The 20,917-nt window shown below is 50.4% G+C and overlaps 1 protein-coding gene across 1 annotated transcript; it reads right to left on the bottom strand.

The window, feature by feature from the left end:
- Positions 1 to 293: 293 nt before the first annotated feature.
- On the bottom strand, positions 294 to 841 carry LOC125555774 (uncharacterized). Its single transcript, XM_087523578.1, has 2 exons — positions 550 to 841; positions 294 to 466 (listed from the first exon to the last, which is right to left on the bottom strand). The coding sequence occupies exons 1-2, from the start codon at positions 824 to 826 to the stop codon at positions 294 to 296; spliced, it is 450 nt and encodes a 149-aa protein (XP_087379704.1). The 5' UTR covers positions 827 to 841.
- Between the last annotated feature and the right edge of the window lie 20,076 nt (positions 842 to 20,917).

Below are 20,917 nucleotides of genomic sequence, written 5' to 3'. Positions count from 1 at the left end.
GCGCTGATGTCAGTGCACTCGGCGATCGTCGAGGCACGCTGAGCGATAGCCGGCCGCACCTCCTCCATCTCCTCGTCGGCTTCCAACCGCCAGGTGCGCAGCTGGTCCAGGTTCAGGCCGGGATACCAGGCTCGGACGAACTCCAGTGCCCGCCCAGCTCCAAGCCGGGCTGCCGATGCCTTCCAGGCCTTGAAGCAGCCAACCGCAACCTCCAGCCAGTCGGTAGTCCAACTCGGGTTGTGGGGAATCGCTTCGCCTCGCCAGAGGGTGGACAACACCTGCACCCCGGCGCACTAGAGGCGGCAGAGCATGCGGTGAGCCGGCTGCAGCCGGGCTTGGACCGCCAAGAGTTGCTCCTCAAGTGTCTGGCTCGCGTCCGGCACGATTTCAGCCCCCGCCTGCCGGCGCGCCTCGCGGTGGGCCTCGATGGCCTGGGTGGCAATGACGGAGTAGCCGGGGAAGTAGTCTCCACAAAGAACAAAAAGCAGCACAAGTCAGAACACAAATCAGGGGGCAAGGGGCAAGCAAGGAGTGAGGAAGGCGGCTTACCATCGATCAGATCCTCAACCCGGCCGTAGCCCTCGCTCAGCGCTTGTTTTGCCTCAGCCCAGCCCGCCGCTTCGGTCTCGAACTCAGCTTTGAGGGCGTCCTCGCTATCCTGCGCCTTCTTCAGGGCCGCCTTGTGGCTCTCCTCCTGGTCGGCCAACTTCTTGGCCGGGCGGTCGCGCTCCAGGACTAAGGCGTTGCACTCGGCTTCCTTGGCACGAAGGGCGGTCTGGGCCCCGCTGAGCTGCTCCCTCAAGTCGGCATTGGCTCCTGCAAGCATGAAGACAAAGGAAAAAATCAATAAGGAAGAAGTCGTCAGGGAAGATCCGACCCGACTGCTCAGCAGTCGGCCCGAATCTCGGGGACTACACCCAGTGGGTGCGCTGACGCGCCCCCACAGGAGATGAACGAGACAAAGCACGCACTCCGGCTGTTGGTCAGGTCCTCGGTTTTCTGGCCCAGCTCCTGAGCCTGGGAGTTGAAGGCAGCAGCGCGGAGGTTATGGTATTCCTGGAAGATCAGACAGGATGCAAGAATAAGATAGCTGTCAGGACCTAGTAAGTTCCAAGCTGCCTGCTCAGCAGCCAACTCGGAACTCGGGGACTACACCCAGTGGGTGCGCTGACGCGCCCCATGGAAGAAATCAAAAAAGCAAAACAACCAAGGCCAGAAGGCTCACCCGGATGACGGCCCGCGTCGTGAGGAACTCTTGGATATATCGCTGCAGCGAAGCGGCCTGGGCTTGAAGCCGGTTCCGGACCTCCTGGGCCGCCGTGTTCAGCTCGGTCGTCCCCCCGCTAGGCGTCCACTCGGACGTGCTGGAGCTGGCCGCCTCCAGGGCCTCCGCCGTCCGGCTGGCGCCCGCAGCTCTGTGCGGCTCCGGCGCGGAGGTAGCTCCCCCTGCGCGCCGGCGAAATGCCGGCTGCACCTCGAGGCCGGCCCCTGCCTCCGGCTCGCCCCCGGCCGGCTGCTCTGGCACTGCGGCTGGTTGGCCGCTTTGGCCCGCTCCAGTCGGCGCCGTCTGTGGCGCCTCCTCCATGAAGACCACGTGGTCCTCCCTCCCCTCCATCACCGGTGGGTCTTGGTCGACCTCCTCCGACGGGGGCACGGGGATGTCGGGGGCCACGGCGCAGAGGGGAACGACGAGCTGCGGAGGCTGGTTGCGCGAGGCCTCCGCCTCCTTCTCCGCGGCCACCGCCTCCGCCCGGGCCTTGGCCGCCGCGTCGGCCTGCTCCTTCGCCGCCTGGGCGGTCCTTCGCTCCGCCACCTCCCGCTCCTCCCGCGCCTCCCGTGCGTTCCACTCCGTGGCCTCCATGAGGTCGGCACGGGGATCCACGCGGCGGGAGCCTGAGGACCCTCCAGTTGGCCCGACTACGGAGCCGCCAGGACCTCGCTCGAGGGAAAGCGGTGCCCTGCCCGGCGAGGAAAGAAAAGTTTAGAAGAGCCTCAATCGAAGAAGACAACAAGAAATACAAGACGTTTGACGCTTACGCCGAGATCGCCTGCGGCTGTTTCACTGCCTTGCGGAAGCGGGCCGCCTTCACGGCCGCCTCATCCCGCTTGGTCGCCGCCATGGAACCCTTGGATTTCTTCGGCCGGCTGCCAAAGTAGGTCGACGCGGCCCGGCGTTTCTGCGCGCCGCCACGGGCTACCGGCGAGGCAGACGGGCCAGCGCCTTGATGATCAAGCGCCGGCTGGCGGTGCGGAACGGCTTTGACCTCGTCATCGTCCGCCCAGTCCTCGAGGCCGGCCCCGAGCCCCGTGCCGCCTGCCTCGTCGCCTTCCCCCACGACGGCATCTTCCATGGCGGCCGCTCCCAGGTCCGGATCATCGACGTCGTCCACCGTGCGGTCGGGGAGGAGCTGGCGCTCTACCCCTGCGGCCCTGACCGTCAGCGGAAGAAGAGGGTTCTGCCGAGGGCAAACCAATTGATCAGAAGTCGGCCATCATGAGGCCGGCTACAAAAGGAAGAAAAGAAGAAAAACTTATAGCAGGCGGAGGGTTGGCCCAAGAATACAGCCCCTTGCTGTATCGCCAATCCTCGGCGAGCTTGCAGTTGGAGATGTAGTTCACCATGTAAGACACCTCGACATCAGGCATCTCCCTGGTGCTCAGCCGGCACGGGTCGAAGCGGCCACTCATCTGACAAATCATGTGAGGCCGGCCTTGGAGCGGAAGTACTCGGCGCTCCCCAAAGGCGGCCACCAGGTCGGCTCCGGTCAGGCCCTCCGACTGGATCATCACCCGGAGCCGGGCGACGACTGCGTTCCCGGCCTGAGACAATGACATGGCCTGGTAGCTCCACGAGGGTTGCCTCCCAGCCGGCGGGCCGGCTACGTAAGCCGGCAGGTTGACGAAGTCGCCTTGCTGGGCGACGTTCTTCACGTAAAAATAGGACTTCTGCCAGAGCTTCACCGACTGGATCAGCGGGATGGGCGGGAATGGATTGTTCTCGCCCGTCCGCCTCATGGCGATGAAGGCTCCGCAGGGGGCGGGCATGCCCGCGACAACGGTGCCTAGCTTGCACTGGAAGAATTCTCCCCAGAGTTCGAGAGTGGGGAGAACCCCAAGAAAGCCCTCGCACAGGGTGACGAAAGCCGACAGCAGCATCACCGCGTTGGGTGTGAGGTGATGCGGCTGGAGGTGGTAAAACTCAAGAAAAGCGCGAAGGAATCCACTCGCTGGGAGGCCGAAGCCGCGCAGGTAGTGCGAGCGGAAGATTAACCGCTCGCCCTCCTCCGATGCCGGCGAAATCTCCCTCGCCGGCGCACGACGAACCCGCACGTAGTTCTCGCCCGGCAGACGCCGCGTCCGGCGGAGGAACTCAACATGGTCCTCGTGGACGTTGGAGCCGTCCCACGAGCTCGACAACGCCATGGGAGCGACGCGGCGAGGAACAAGGCGATGCAACGGCGGAGACGCGCACGACCCCGCTACGGCGGGACCGAAGGAACCGAGAGGTCCGACGGCGGGGCGGCGCGGCAATGGGTCGCTACGGCGGCGGAAGGAAGGAGAAGGAAGGTGAGAAAGGGTGGAGCGAGGGAGAGCGTGCGAGCCTCTGCCGCTCCCTCTCCTCCCCCTACTTATAGACCCGCGCGGCGGAGCCGGGGAGGCATGGTGTGGGGGAACGTGGGATCAACTGCGCCCATTCCCCCACGTCCCGCAATTATTGCGCCCTGATGACGTAATGAAACCGCCGCGGGAAGGCGAGCGGTCCGTTGTGAGCCGCAGAAGATCCGCGCTTGGGCTGAGGCCTAGAAGTGGCGGGCTCGGGCCTGCGGTGGCGTCCCATCACGCGCGTGCGTTGGCAGGCTTTCCTTGCCACGTGGCCCACGGGGTGGCGCGCGGTCAGCTCGCAGGTCGACCCACGTTCCCGCCTACATGATACGGAGCTTTCCGAAGACGGCGCGCATAAGCAAAGCCGGCTCCTCAGGATAGGAAGCTGACCAAGCTTCGCGTCCCTTTGTCAGCCTCGAAGCTCGATCAGCTTCGGGGACTACTGTCGGAGTAAACGACCATGGGTAGCCTAGCCGGCTCCCCCTGGCCCTTCTGAAAAAATTACGAGCCGATCCGGCCCTCAAGAATCCAAGACGTGGGGCCGCCTTCCCCTTGCCCGCTGTCTCCTAGGCCGACTATCGGAAGGCGGCCCGGCTTTAGCCCTCATGAAGAAAGCCGCGGGAGGGCCGGCTCCAAGAAGCCGGCCGCGAGAAGGCCGACTCCAAGAAGCCGGCTCCCACAAAGCGGTCAAGATCGTACCCTCGAAGTCTGCATCCACATAACGGCGATGTGGCGGGGCGTGGCTACAGTAAAGCCTGCCGCCCCCAAATCCCGGAGCACGCCTGGCACAGTGCACCGTATGGGGTGGCCATGACCCGTCCGGTGCGGCACTGTTGCCATGTTGACCCTGATGCCACCCACGACGGGCTGTCAGCGCAGCCAACGGGCGGTGGGCCCCTTCAGGCAGAGAGACACCCGAAGGCGGCCAGGCCTCCCCTAGTCGGCCCAAGACAGGGCCGGCTCCCCACGGCCGGCTTGCCTCCTCCCTCGAAGGAGACGCCCCATTAAGGAGGCAAGATGTGGTGAGGCTACAGCGATCGCATGCCGGGCGGCGGCACTGTAGCCACGCCCACCTCGGCGAAGCCCTCGTCACCAGGTTTGAGGCAACAGTAACCAGCCACCGGCAAGGCCCTTGACAGTGGGGCCTGCCTGTCGACCAAGGAGCTGGCAGCCGGCGGGCCCCAGCAGCCGGCGCAGAAGCCGGTGAGCGTAGACATAGACGGCTAGGGCCCACGCCCAGCCGGATTACCATTGTACCCCCGGGGGTGGGCCTATATAAACCACCCGGGGCACCCATGCAAAGGGTGGATCTGAGCTAGTTTTAGACACCACATAGAGAGGAGAGGAGAGCTAGTTGTTCCCTTCTTCTTCTTCTCACCAAACAGCTCAAGGAGCATCTTGTAGCCACTCGTTCATCTAGTGATCATGCGGAGACCCCATAGAGCAGCAGTAGGGGTGTTATCTCCACGGAGAGCCCTGAAGCTGGGTAAGATTTGCCGGCGTGCATGTCTTCGCCTCATCCCGCTTCCAGGCACCGGCGATGTCTTACTGGCTCCCACAATGATAAGCCACCCGTTGGCATATGTCGCACCTACCACCCGACAAGCACACTGCGGCCCTTGCTGCAGAAGCACAAAGCAGCCTGTTCAGGCAGACCACTCATTCGGCGTCACAGCCCCCGGATACCTTCAAGCGAGTCCGGAACAAGCTGCAACAGGGTCGCATGGCATGATCAGAGCTCGCCTAGCAATTCGGACCCAGTCCCAGTCCCAGTGAAGCGACGAAATCCGTGTCGCGCGTACATAACTATGCATTGAAAATACCATGGACATAGGCGGGGGCACAGTCAGGACATGCCCCGCATTGTGGCTTAACCACACTATGGGTTGTATACCTTTGACATTCATTTCCTCTTTTAGGGCCTAACTCTTTGGAAGCCCTCTCCGGCAGTACGATTGCCGGACACATTCCGGAAGCAACAACCAATGCGGCAAGAAACTAAGATGAACACGGGAACCGATAGGTGGTCTCTAGTAATACTTGATATACTCGTTTTTGACTATTTATGCGTAGCTTGCCCTGGGATAGGACATTTCAAATTGTCCTACTTTATGCCTATTGCACTACTTGTACTAGTACGCTTCGACGTATTATTCAAATATCAATGCATATCATTAATCTCTTATATGTCCATTTACGACAATATGCACCCGCACGTTCGGGTACGGTCAGTTCGCCAGGGGTTCTTGTTTACCCCATAATACGGCGCAAGAAGTCCGAACACTTTCGACAGTGCGGCACCCCGAACTTATAGCATTATATGCATCAGAATCATGTCTTTGGTCAAATGTTGGTTTGCCCGGCTCCCATGCTTTGGTACCTTACATTCTGCTATGTCGGCTAAGGTAGCGGTGGGAGAACTACTGCGATTGTGTCCCGGTTCTTCCGGACGAGCACCTCAGTAGAGAAAGCCAAAAACTGACTATCATGATAAGGCGAGAGACTGGTCGCTGTTCGAGAGGTCTCAAGTCCTTAAAAACTTTTTCCGCTTCGGGCGAGGAGTTGGCCTTGTCCGGCTTAGACGTGTATAGCGCCCAAATTCGGCCCTCCGAATGGCTAAGTGAGAGTGATAAAGCATTATAGTCCGATTGCCTGGTTCGTTGCGCTGAACACCTCCCTTGAAGGACCCAAAATTGGGGTAAAGAGTGTTCAGGTTTATCCGAACACCCCAGTACTAGTTACATGGGGATAGAAGCCGACGACTGGCCAACTCTCATATTTTATAAACGGCCGCACAGAAGGTAATATTTTAAATTAAGAAAGCGTCGCATGGCGCAAACGAACTCGTTTCATATTACAGGATCACATGAGCATGTTCATTCAAAAATTACATCCTTGGAACACTCATCTGCCACTAAGAGGGAACCCTTCAGGACACTCATAGTAATTCTCGGGGCAGAGATGCACCTTGCCCTCCGGCGGCCCCTCCTTCACCAGCTTCACGGCGTCCAACTTCGCCCAGTGCACCTTCGCCCGGGCAAAAGCTCTGCACGCACCCTCGATGTAGACGGACCGCTTGATGACTTCAAGCCGTGGGCAGGCTTCCACAAGCCGCCTCACCAGACCGAAGTAGCTGCCGGACAGGGGCTCGCCAGGCCACATTCGGACTATAAGGCCCTTCATGGCCTGTCCGCCCGCCTTGTGAAGCTCGACCAACTGCCTCAGCTGGTCGCTCAAGGGCACGGGGTGTTCGGTCCCAGTATACTGATACCAGAACAACTTCTTCGTTGAGCTTCCCTCCTCAGCCCGGTAAAACTCCGTGGCATCTAGTACACTGAGGGGAAGATCTACAAATGCTCCTGGAGAGCTCTGAACTCGGGTAAGAAAAAGGAAAGTCTCCTTCATGTGCTTGCTTTGCATAACGAATGCCTTACCCGCTGCTATTTTCTTCAGCGCGTCAATCTCCTGGAGGGCCTTGTGGGCTTCGGCATTGGCACTCCGGACGCTTTCAAGCGCCTGCGCGAGCTCGGACTCTCGCGTCTTAGAGTTAAGCTCCAAGGACTCGTGCTTTTTGGCGAGAGCCTCGAGCTCTTGCTGCACCTCGCCTACTCGTGCTTCTTGCTTCTCCCATTCAATGCGTTCTTTGGCCGCTTTGTCTTCGGCCTCGGACAATGCCTTCCTCAGGATCTCCACCTCGAAGGTTCCAGCGTAGTGTCCAACTGGGGCCCGAACTCGAAGCCCGTAGGAGCCTTGCTCCCTTGGTACCTAGGGACCGAGAAGTCACCGCGAGGCGCCCCTAGGACCACCTCCTCTTGGCTCGGTGCCTTTTGAGACAACACCTCGGCGTTGTCTGTAGGGCGAGGGGTGGAAGCGGTCGGAGGAGAACCGTTGTTCATATCCGACGAGTCCAAAGAGCCGCTCGACGAGGGTATGTCGAGATGAGCTCAGGACGGACTGCATAATCATGTTCGGCATGAGGAAAGGCGGTACAATAAAACGTACCATGAAGTACTATGGTGTCCGGACACTTACGACTTCGCCAGGGGCTTGTCCCTGGGTAGCCACTCGTCGCCGTTGTCGGCGGCCGTCGTGGCACAGCCCGGAGGGAGGGTCTTTCCCTTCTTTAACCCTTCGGCCTCCCCGGATGGGTCGGCCTTCCTTTTCTTGTCTCCCTCGCTGGGGGGAGAACTTTTCTCCTCCTCCTCGTTTCCGTGGGAGGAGTGCGCGTCGGAGTCATCGAACGATGAGTCCGATATAACCTTGCGCCGGAGACCCTTTCGGGTCCCCGCGGCCTTCTTCTTGGCCTTCTTTGCCGGCACCTCGTAAGGTGCCGGAGTCAGCATCTTCATTAGATGAGCGTCTGCAGGATCTTCGGGCAGGGGGGCTGGACAATCAAGCTGCTCCGCTGTCTTTATCCAGTCCTGTTAATGGCATGGAAGCGTAGATCCAACACATAACTAAACTGGGGAAAATAAATACCCTGAGAGATATAAAAGCCTACCGAATGGGCGCGGCACTTTGCGCTGAGTCCGCGGTCCTCGGTAAGGGAGGGAGGAACCTCGGAGCTCTTGAATAGCACCCTCCAGACGTCCTCGTGCGTCATGTCGTAGAGCTCTCGCAGCCTCTAGTGCTTGGCCGAGTCGAACTCCCACAAAACAAATGTCCGTCGTTGACACGGAAGGATCCGGCGGAAGAGCATAACCTGGACCACATTGACAAGTTTGATTTTCTTGTTCGTCGTGTTCTGGATGCAGGTCTGGAGTCTGGTCAACTCTACTGAAGAACCCCAGGACAAGCCCTTCTTTTTCCAGGAGGTGAGCTGCGTGGGGATTCTGGATCGAAATTTGGGGGCCGCCACCCAGTTGGAGTCGCGCGGCTCGGTGATGTAGGACCACCCCGATTTCCACCCCTTAATGGTATCCATGTAGGTGCCCTTGAGCCAGGTGACATTAGTCTTGTTTCCCACCATGGCACCTCCGCACTCTGCTTGCTAGCCGCCCACCACCTTCGGTTTGACATTGAAGGTTTTCAGCCATAGGCCGAAGTGGGGCCTGATGCGGAGGAAGGCCTCGCACACGACGATAAACACCGAGATGTTGAGGATGAAATTGGGGGCCAGATCATGAAAATCCAGCCCATAGTAGAACATGAGCCCATGGATAAACAGGTGGAGAGGAAATCCTAGTCCACGGACAAAATGGGTAAGAAAAACTACCCTCTCATGGGGTTCAGGCGTTGGAACGATCTGCCCTGCATTTGGCAGCCGGTGCATGATATCCGCAGCTAGGTATCCGGCTTCCCATAACTTTTTAATGTTCTCCTCCATGACGGAGGAGACCATCCACTTGCCTCCTGCTCCGGACATGCTTGGAGTGGTTTGAGAAGAAGAAAGCAAGCTTGGGCGCTAGAGCTCGAGTGTGCGGGAATGGGTAAGCGAGAAGGAAGAAGGCGTGGGTGAAAAAAGTAAATCTTTGCCCCTTTATAAGGGCGGAAGAGGCGATGTGTCTCCCCACTTGCCTGGCAAAACCACTTATTCCCCAGGCGCCGTAATTGATGGCGCGGTTGGGTTACCCACGTCCGTATCGGTGAGAATCCCGTGATATGGGGAACATGATCTTTGCTTTGACAAGACGTGTCAAGAAAACTGCCTCGCGATATGTGCGGAGCTGTTTGAGAAAAGCAGTTTGAATAATAACACGGCCATGGTGTGAGATCATGCTGTCAAAATGTGTCAGCAGATTAGATTTGTGGAAATATTATTCTCTCTACGGTGGTATGTGGAACTTATTTTGCAGGGTCAGACACTATCCTTGTATTCAAACTCTTCCATGGTGTATTCGGAGGAGGAACCCTCCTTGCAATGCCGAAGACAACACTGCGCGCCGGACTCATCGTCATTGAAGTCTGGTTCAGGGGCTACTGAGGGAGTCCTGGATTAGGGGGTCTCCGGACAGCCGGACTATATCCTTTGGCCAGACTGTTGGACTATGAAGATACAAGATTGAATACTTCGTCCTGTGTCCGGATGGGACTTTACTTGGCGTGGAAGGCAAGCTAGGCAATACGGATATATATATATATATATATATATATATATATATATATATATATATCCTCCTTTGTAACTGACCTTGTGTAACCCTAGCCCCCTCCGGTGTCTATATAACCAAAGGGTTTTAGTCCGTAGGACAACAGACAATCATACCATAGGCTAGCTTCTAGGGTTTAGCCTCCTTGATTCCGTGGTAGATCAACTCTTCTAATACTCATATCATCAAGAACAATCAAGCAGGACGTAGGGTATTACCTCCATCAAGAGGGCCCGAACTTGGGTAAACATCGTGTCCCTTGCCTCCTATTACCATCCGCCTTAGACTGACAGTTCGGGACCCCCTACCCGAGATCCGCCGGTTTTGACACCGATAAATACCAAGGACCAGAGGGGGAACTCTCCTCCCCATCTAGGGGGGAGGGCCAAGGATGAAGAAGAAGTAGGGGGGCTCTCTCCCCCTCGCTTCCGGTGGTGCCGGAGTGCCGCGGGGGCAACGATCGGGACGGCGATCTACATCAACAATCTTGCTACCATCAATACCAACACTCTCCCCCTCGTTGCAGCGGTGTAACACCTCTTCCCCCCACTGTAATCTCTACTCAAACATGGTGCTCAACTCCATATATTGTTTCCCAATGATCTATGGTTATCCTGTGATGTTTGAGTAGATCCGTTTTGTCATGTGGGTTGATCGTGATCTTGGTTGGTATGATTGTATATTTTATTTATGGTGCTTTTCCTACCGTGCCCTCCATTCTCGCGCAAACGTGAGGGGCCCCCGTTGTAGGGTGTTTCAATATGTTCATGGTTCGCTTACGGTGGGTTGTGAGAGTGGCAGAAACTTAAACCCGAGTAGGTGGGGTATGACGTATGGGAATAAAGAGGACTTGATACTTAATGCTATGGTTTGGTTTCACGACCTTAATGATCTTTACTAGTTTCGGATGCTTGCTAGAGTTCCAATCATAAGTGCATATGATCCAAGTAGAGGAAGTATGTTAGCTCATGCCTCTCCCTCATATAAAATTACAAGAATGATTACCGGCACTTGTTATTGATTGCCTAGGGAAAAATAACTTTCTTGTTGATAGAAGATCTCTACTAAAACTAACTTAGTTGTGTCTTTATCTAAACAGACCCTAGATTTTATTTACGTGCTCTTTATTATCTCGTAAACCTATCCTATCACACTTACAAAGTACTTCTAGATTCATACTTGTTTCCGGTAAAGCAAATGTCAAACGTGCGTAGAGTTGTATCGATGGTCGATAGAACTTGAGGGAACATTTGTTCTACCTTTAGCTCCTCGTTGGGTTCGACACTCTTATTTATCGAAAAAGGCTAGAAACGATCCCCTATACTTGTGGCTTATCAAGACCTTTTTCTAGTGCCGTTGCCGGGGAGCAATAGCGTGGGGTGAATATTCTCGTGTGTGCTTGTTTGCTTTATCACTAAGTAGTTTTTATTTCTCGTTCTAAGTTGTTCTCTATCTTTACTTATGGATATGGAACACGAAACACCAAAAAAATTAGTGGTACTTGCTACTCATGGAGATGGGGAACCTCCTAAAACCCTCGACGCTCGTTATGTAAAAGATATTATGAACTACTTTGATAATCCCGAGAAAACCCCATTCAACTATATAATGGAAGTAACGTTGGATCAACATGAATGCTTTAGGGATTATCACTTGACTCATAAAGGGAAATTGTTATGGGATCAAATTCATATGTTGCATTGGTATGCTCGGGAGCTGTAGCGACCAGACCTCAAACGGTCCAATCTCTATGCTCCCGTGTCATCCCTGGATCAGTAATGCTGACACCACACAGTACTTGAAGGATTTATAACAGAGTAACAATCACACACTTATTACATCGAGTGTCTCCAAAATAGAACTTATTACAATAAATATGGCTTAAGGCCAACTAATAACGATAACAGCGGAAGGCTTAGAAGATAAGTGAGTCCATCAACTCCAACGGCATCATTGAGAATAGAACCATGACCTAAAACTCCTTAATCGTCGTCTGAAAAGTCTGTAACATTAACGTTGTAGCCCGAAACGGGTCAGCACATGGAATATGCTGGCAATGTAACACATAGAGAGTAATGGAAAGAAACAGCTATTCTATATGCATATTTGGCTGGTGGAAAGCTCTATGGTTGTAGTTTTGCGAAAAGCCAATTTTTTCCTACTGCAAAGGAATAAATTTAATTAACTATCATGGTGGTTGTTAAACATTGAGAATGGTTGACAGCATTCTCAATCACAATTAAACATCATCATTAAACAAACCCATCAAAATTAAGTTTTATAGTAACATGTTGAGATTCACATGATAATCCAGGTACTAGATACTCAAGATGTCCATAACCGGGGACACGGCTAACCGTGATTAGTTTATACACTCTGCAGAGGTTTGCGCACTTTTCCCCACAAGACTCGATCGCCTCCGTTTGGTTTCTCGCACTACACGGTGTTTGAGAAATGGATGACCGAGACATAGTCTTTTAGAAGCGCTAGCACCTTACGATGGGTAGACCGTACCACCTACATCCCCTACATCTGCTAGTCTACCACTGTAAGAGTTCGCGCGACTTAGTCAACTATGCTAGAGCCCATAATAGCTTGTGGCTACACAGGGAAGTTTCTAGCATGAATAATCGCATGATCCCTTTGAGCCTGGGTGGCGGTCCATAAAGAAAAATAGGCAATCCTGGAATACCCAGGTACCTCAATCCACCCAGATGTGTGTTTAAGTTGCCACCTTAAATAAACCATTAATTAAAAATCTCACATCTGTCATGGATACACTAACCCAATCCACGTCTACTAGCATAGCATGGCATAATAAGCAACATAGAAGTAACTCCCAAAGGTTTGATAATAAACAGGTAATAGGTACTACCTCAACTACTTACCAAACCCACAATTTAATTAGATCCTAATCATGCAATGTGTAAGGATTGATCTAATGCAATAAAACTGGGTAGTAGGAGGTATGATCAAAGTGTTACTTGCCTTGCTGATGATCCGGGAAACCTAGCGATTCGAAGTAACAAGCGGCGCACTCCGGGTACTCTATCGCAAACAAACAAGCATACAATAAGTACTCAACTAATGCATAGGTAAAACTCAAATAAGAGATCTAACCAGAAGGTTCAACTTAAGAACTCCGGTTGGCAAAAGAATCAAATCGAACGAAACAACGAAAGACAAAACGGCAAAAGAAAGAGGCTTCGTTTACTATTCTAGATCTAAGGCAATTTTTAACAGTGGAAAACTTGTTTGAGTTGGTTAATCGGAAAGAGGGTTTCGAGATGAAACTCCAGGCGCTTGAATCGCCTGATTCCGATAAACGAGCGAAAAGTTAGACTAAAACCAAAATCGGATCAGAAATCACGATCAGAAAAATCGTGTATTTAATCCGAGAAAAAGAAAAACGATGAACGTTCGATAAAACGAACGAATGGACGAACGCTCGCTATTTAAATAAACCGGAAAACCGATCTATTTAAAAAAACCGAAACTAAAAAAACGAACAAAATCGTCGGAAAACCGAACGGTTTTTCGGGAAAAACCGGTGACTAAAAAAAACTACCTCCGGCAACTAATCCGGCGGCGGCGGCAGCGGTCGGCGGCGCGGGCCGGCGGGGCGGCGGTCGGCGGCGGCGCGGGGCGCGGCAAGTCGGCGGCGGCGACGCGGGGCTAGGGCGACGCTAGGGTTTGGGGGGGTTCCGGCTGGGCCTCCCCGGCTTATAAAGCCGGACGGGCCTAGTGTCTGGGTCGGACACGGCCCGTAGGTCGGTTGCGTTTTTTTTATAAAAAGTTACGCTCGGAAAAAAAACAAAAGGACTACTAAACGGACTCCAAAAATCCCGAAATAAATTTTCCCCGGCTTCTAAAATCAAGCCACACCGGATGAACATTTATTTGGGGCCTAAATGCAATTTTGAAAAACACGCATTTTTCCTAAATTCAAATAAAATAGCAAATAAAACCAAATAAAATCTTTTTTTATTTTTTTATTAAATCCTCAATATTTCTTTATTTTGGGAAAGTCATTTTATTCCCTCTCTCATATTTTTATAATAGAAATAGTTGAAGATAAAATAAATAACATCAAAAGATCCTATTCTCATAATTTGAGACAACTCAAATATGAAAATAACGAAATCCCCAACTCTCTCCGAGGGTCCTTGAGTTGCGAAAAATTTCTAGGATCAACCAAAATGCAATAAATATGATATGCAATGATGATCTAGTGTATAACATTCCAAATTGAAAATTTGGGATGTTACAAACGTACCCCCCTTAAGATGAATCTCGCCCTCGAGATTCGGGTTGGCTAGAAAATAGGTGAGGGTGTTCCTTCAGGAAATCTTCCTCTCGTTCCCAGGTGGCTTCATCCTTCGTGTGGTGGCTCCACTGAACCTTGCAAAACTTGATAACCTTGCTGCAGGTGACTCGACTGGCATACTCTAGAATCTTAACTGGTTTCTCCTCATAGGTCAAATCACTGTCTAACTGAATTGCTTCCAGTGGTACCGTATCTCTCAGCGGTATGTCAGCCATCTCTGTGTGGCACTTCTTCAACTGGGTTACATGAAACACGTCATGAACTCCTGACAGTCCTTCGGGTAATTCCAACTTGTAGGCTACTTCTCCCATACGCTCCAAAACTTTGTATGGGCCTACAAAATGTGGCGCTAGTTTTCCCTTAACTCCAAAGCGCTTAACTCCTCGAAGTGGTGATACTCGAAGATAAACTCGGTCTCCGACTTTGTAAACTGTCTCCTTGCGTTTAGAATCTGCAGAACTCTTCTGCCTGGATTGAGCTACCTTCAGCCTGTCATGAATTAATTTCACTTTCTGTTCAGACTCCTTTATCAGATCTGGTCCAAACAACTGGCGATCTCCAACTTCATCCCAGGACAATGGGGTCCTGCACCTCCTTCCGTACAAGGCTTCGAAAGGGGCCATCTTCAAACTGGATTGATAGCTATTGTTGTAAGAGAACTCTGCATACGGCAAATTCTCGTCCCAACTAGAAATGTAATCTAGCGCACCAGCTCTTAGCATATCCTCCAAAAGCTAATTGACTCTCCCAGTCTGTCCATCTGTCTGCGGGTGGAAAGCTGTGCTAAACTCTAGTCTGGTTCCCAAAGTCTCATGCAACTGATTCCAGAACTTTGAGGTAAACTGGGTTCCTCTAACTGATACAATGCTCCTTTGAAACTCCATGCAGACATACGATTCTGGTCATGTATATCTTTGCCAACTTTGCACTGGTATAGGTAGTCTTCACTGGAATGAAATGAGCTACCTTTGTCAAATGATCAACTACAACCCATAGCGAGTCATAGCCTGAACGTGTTCTGGGCAATCTTGTAATAAAATCCATGCCTAGCTTCCTGATCTCCGAATCGTTTGGCACATAAACACGGTCTTCAAACCATAGGGTATCGTGCTCATCCTCACGAAATCCCTTAGCTTTTCCCTTGCTCATTTTCTCCTTTATCTCGGCAATCTCCTTATCAGTCTTTTGGGCTTCTCTGATTTTATCCATCAACGTAGACTGAACCTCCAATGCTGCTACATAGCCTCTCGGGACTATTTCCAAACATAGCTCTCGAAGATTTTCGGCCAGCTCCTTTGGTAAATCTCCTGTCATTAAGGTGTTGACGTGGCTCTTACGGCTCAACGCGTCAGCTACTACGTTAGCCTTTCCAGGGTGATAATGCAATCTCATATCATAATCCTTGATGAGCTCCAACCATGTCCTTTGTCTGAGATTCAACTCCTTCTATGTGAAAATATACTTCAAACTCTTATGATCCGTATACACTTCGCAATGGTTTCCAATCAGAAAATGTCTCCAAGTCTTCAGTGCATGCACTATGGCTGCTAACCCCAAATCATGCGTAGCATAGTTCAACTCATGAGGCTTAAGCTGTTGTGAGGCATATGAAACAACTCTCCCTTCCTGCATAAGCACTGCTCCAAGTCCTCGACGTGAAGCGTCACAATACACCTCATAATCCTTGGTATGATCCGGTAAAATCAACACTGGTGAGGTAACCAAACGTTTCTTCAACTCCTAAAAACTAGCCTCACATTGCTCCGTCCATATGAACTTGGTATCCTTCTTCAACAACTCCGTCATAGGCTTCGCAATCTTTGAGAAATTCTCAATAAACCTCCGGTAGTATCCTGCGAGTCCAAGAAAACTCCGGATCTCTCCAACTGTGGTTGGTGCTTCCCACTTAGTCACGGTATCAACTTTAGTGGGATCTACTGCTATACCTTCTCCAGATATAACATGTCCGAGAAATCCAACTTCTTTCAACCAAAACTCACATTTGCTAAACTTGGCATATAACTGATGTTCTCTGAGCTTTCCAAGAACCAAACGCAAATGTTCCTTATGCTCCTCTTCATTCTTATAGTAAACCAGGATATCATCAATGAACACTACGATGAACTTATCCAAGAATTCCATAAACACTTTGTTCATCATGTTCATAAAATATGCAGGTGTGTTAGTCAGACCAAATGACATAACTGTATACTCGTACAGCCACTACCTGGTGGTAAAAGCCGTCTTGGGTATATCATGTTCCCGAGTCTTCAACTGGTGGTATCCTGATCGCAGATCGATCTTGGAAAATACCTTAGCTCCTTGCAATCGATCAAACAGATCATTGATCATCGGTAGTGGGTACTTGTTCTTGATGGTTACTTCATTCAATCCTCGATAATCGACAACCATCCTTAACGATCCATCCTTCTTTTCTACTAGAAGTACTGGTGATCCCCAAGGTGAAGAACTTGGGCGAATATATCCTTTATCCAGTAACTCCTCAATTTGCTTCATAATTTCCACCAAATCCTTTGCACGCATCCTATATGGCCTCTTTGATATTGGCCATGTGCCTGGCAAAATCTCAACCAAAAAATCAATATCTCTATCCGGTGGCATGCCTGACAACTCTTCTGGAAATACTTTGGGGAAATCCTTCACTACTGGTACTTCCTCCTGCACAACTCCTGTTAAACAATTTACTTGAGTCCTCTTTGGCACATGTCGGGATACATACTTGATCCTTCTCCCTTCTGGGGTGGTAAGCAAAATTGACTTACTGGCACATTCAATATTCCTTTCATACTTTGACAACCAATCCATGCATAATATCACATCCAATCCTTGAGATTCCAACACTACTAGGTCTGATGGAAATACGTAGTTACCAATCCTTAATGGTAACCGACCACACCATAGACTAGCCATATATTCTGCTCCAGGAGAGGTTACTAACATGGGTGACCTAAGGGCTTGGGTTGGCAGTTCATACTTATCCACAAATCCCCTTGATATGTATGAATGCGATGCACCAGTATCAAAAAGAATGAGTGTTGTAAATGACTTAACCAAAAACTTACCGATTACTGCATCCGGCTACTCTTCAACCTCCTCCACGTTAATGTGGTTCACCTATCCCCTGTTGAAAGGGTTCGGCTTCTTCCCAGAGCTTCCATTGCCATTTCCATTCTGTGATTCAGGACATTCATTGGCATAATGTCCGGTCTTCTGGCACTTAAACAAAGTGACTTGGCTCAGGTCTTTCTTGGCTGGGGTTGATGGGTTGGTGCGGTTCTGGCCGTTGCTTCCTCCATTCCCATTACCAGTCTTGGGGCCATTGTGATTGTGCGAGCTTCCTCCTCCATGGGTATGCTGGAAATGTCCTCCCGGTCTAGGGGTAAAACGTGGCTTCTGCTGAGCTCCTGAATTGTACTTTCCTTGTCCATACTTCCTCCTGTGATTTTCAATTTGCTGCTGCTTCCCTTCAATCATAAGAGCACGATCTACCAACTCCTGGTAGTTGTTGAAGGTTTCTACCATCAACTGCATGCTCAACTCATCATTCAGTCCTTCCAGAAATTTCTCCTGCTTTGCTGCATCCGTAGCAATGTCATCTAGGGCATAACATGCTAATTTACTGTAGTCCTCCACATACTGGCCAACTGTCCGTCCTCCTTGGCGCAAGTTGCGAAACTCTCGCTTCTTCATGGCCATAGCTCCTGCTGAAACATGGGCAGTTCGAAAAGCCTGCTGAAACTGGTCCCATGTGACAATACGACAGGGAAAGTGGCTGTGAAATTCTCCCACCATGATGTTGCAGGTCCTTCAAGCTGATGTGTGGCAAACTTCACCTTCCTCGCATCCGTGCATCCTGCTGTGGTCAACTCTCTAGCTGTCTTGCGGAGTCAATCATCTACTACTATCGGCTTGGTGCTACTGGAAAACACCAGGGGATTCAGCCTAAGAAAACGGGCTAAGTGATCAACAGGTGGTGGTGGTGGTGGGTTGTTGTTGTTGTTGTTCCCTTGATTCTGATTCTGGACTAGTAACTGCATCAATGTGTTCTGCTGCTGGATCAACTGGGTGAGCTCCGGTGGAAAGGTAAATCCGGGGTCACATCTTGGAGGCATCTGAGGGTTTAGAAAAGATGAGATTTAAGAATAGAGGGGGTCTAAAGAGAAAACACTACCCATATGCACATGAGGCAAAAGCAAACAATTCATTCAATCAAACAAGGTCATACAATCGATCTAACTATCACAAAAGTGATCGGACTATAATATTTACATTGTGGACTACTACTACTGATAAGGTGGTCTACTAGAAATATTCTTCGGTTGCGGACTCCATGATATCTGCTCCAGCTTCATCAACATAGTCATCATCGCTATCGTCGGGATCCAAGTCGGTGTCGTCGATGATGATGTAGTCTTCCAGCCGAATCTCCTTGGGTTCTTCGTCTTCTTCTACTGGTGTAGGGCCTCCCATAAATATTCCAATCTTCTTGATCGGATCGTCATTCTTCTCTACTAATACTTCAATTTCTTCTTCATAATCTTCACGTGTAGCCTTGAGTTCTTCCTCCAGTTCCTTGATTCTTGTCTTTGCCTTCTTCAGGTCTATCAGGTCAGCGCACATCTGGTTCTCCTGACGTCTAATGTGCTGGTTTAACTCCTGGATAAAGGCTGCAATTGATCTATCCTTTCTGGTGCTGATCATCTCCCAGTGCTCATCTCGGCGCCCACAAATCTGGTAGATAGTATCCCTGAGATCATTGCGGTAGACTTCTCCAATGCGTCCCATGGCGATGTGAGCTGCCATGATCTTTCCTAAGCTCCAAGTTGGTGCATCAAAAGAAAACTCTATGGGCTCAGTGACTGGCATGAACGTCCTTCCTGGAACTTGAACTTGAATCATCCAGCGCTCTTCTTCAGGTAAAGTGGCGTTGTAGGTGCCGGTGAAGCTTGATAATCCTATGTTCAGATATCTAGTGACTTCCTTTAAGTGACGTCCAAAGGGTGTATCTTCATCCGGTTGCGTGAACTTGTTCCTTGCATCCGCCATCCTAAAAGAGTAGAAAAAGATGAGGAGTCAGAAAGAGAAGAGGGTGAGTAGTGATCTAGGTCTTTAGCTTAGTGGTCGTGTCCTATAGTCAGCGTGTGCTCTGATACCATCTTGTAGTGACCAGACCTCAAACGGTCCAATCTCTATGCTCCGGTGTCATCCCTAGATCAGTAATGCTGACACCACACAGTACTTGAAGGATTTATAACAGAGTAGCAATCACACACTTATTACATCGAGTGTCTCCAAAAGAGAACTTATTACAATAAATATGGCTTAAGGCCAACTAATAACGATAACAACGGAAGGCTTGGAAGATAAGTGAGTCCATCAACTCCAACGGCATCACTGAGTATAGAACCACGACCTAAAACTCCTTAATCGTCGTCTGAAAAGTCTGCAACATTAACGTTGCAGCCCGAAACGGGTCAGCACATGGAATATGTTGGCAATGTAACACATAGAGAGTAATGGAAAGAAACAACTATTCTATATGCATATTTCGCTGGTGGAAAGCTCTATGGTTACAGTTTTGCGAAAAGCCAATTTTTTTCCTACTGCAAAGGAATAAATTTATTTAACTATCATGGTGGTTGTTAAACATTGAGAATGGTTGACAGCATTATCAATCCCAATTAAACATCATCATTAAACAAACCCATCAAAATTAAGTTTTATAGTAACATGTTGAGATTCACATGATAATCCAGGTACTAGATACTCAATATGTCCATAACCGGGGACATGGCTAACCATGATTAGTTTATATACTCTGCAGAGGTTTGCGCACTTTTCCCCACAAGACTCGATCGCCTCCGTTTGGTTTCTCGCACTACACGGTGTTTGAGAAACGGATGACCGAGACATAGTCTTTCAGAAGTGCTAGCACCTTACGATGGGTAGACCGTACCACCTACATCCCCTACATCTGCTAGTCTACCACTGTAAGAGTTCGCACGACTTAGTCAACTATGCTAGAGCCCATAATAGCTTGTGGCTCCACACGGAATTTTCTAGCATGAATAATCTCATGATCCATTTGAGCCTGGGTGGCGGTCCATAAAGAAAAACAAGCAATTCTGGAATACCCAGGTACCTCAATCCACCCAGATGTGTGTTTAAGTTGCCACCTTAAATAAACCATTAATTGACAATCTCACATCTGTCATGGATACACTCACCCAATCCACATCTACTAACATAGCATGGCATAATAAGCAACGTAGAAGTAACTCCCAAAGGTTTGATAATAAACCGGTAATAGGTACTACCTCAACTACTTCCCAAACCCACAATTTAATTAGATCCTAATCATGTAATGTGTAAGGATTGATCTAATGCAATAAAACTGGGTAGTAGGAGGTATGATCAAAGTGTTACTGGCCTTGCTGATGATCCGGGAAACCTAGGGATTCGAAGTAACAAGTGGCGCACTCCGGGTACTCTATCACAAACCAACAAGCATACAATAAGTACTCAACTAATGCACAGGTAAAACTCAAATAAGATATCTAACCAGAAGGTTCAACTTAAGAACTCCGGTTGGCAAAAAGAATCAAATCGAACGAAGCAACGAAAGACAAAACGGCAAAAGAAACAGGCTTCGTTTACTATTCTGGATCTAAGGTAATATTTACAGTGGCAAACTTGTTTGAGTTGGTTAATCGGAAAGAGGGTTTCGAGACGAAACTCCAGGCGCTTGAATCGCCTCATTCCGATAAATGAGTGAAAAGTTAGACTAAAACGAAAATCGGATCAGAAATCGCGATCATAAAAATCATGGATTTAATCCGAGAAAAAGAAAAACGACGATCGTTCGTTAAAACGAACG

The sequence above is a fragment of the Triticum urartu genome, chromosome 5A, assembly GCF_056163025.1.
Source record: "Triticum urartu cultivar PI428250 chromosome 5A, HENAU_Tu73, whole genome shotgun sequence".
NCBI lineage: Eukaryota > Viridiplantae > Streptophyta > Magnoliopsida > Poales > Poaceae > Triticum > Triticum urartu.
The sequence above is the reverse complement of the archived record's forward strand: the minus strand, read 5'-3'. Positions and strand labels throughout refer to the sequence as shown.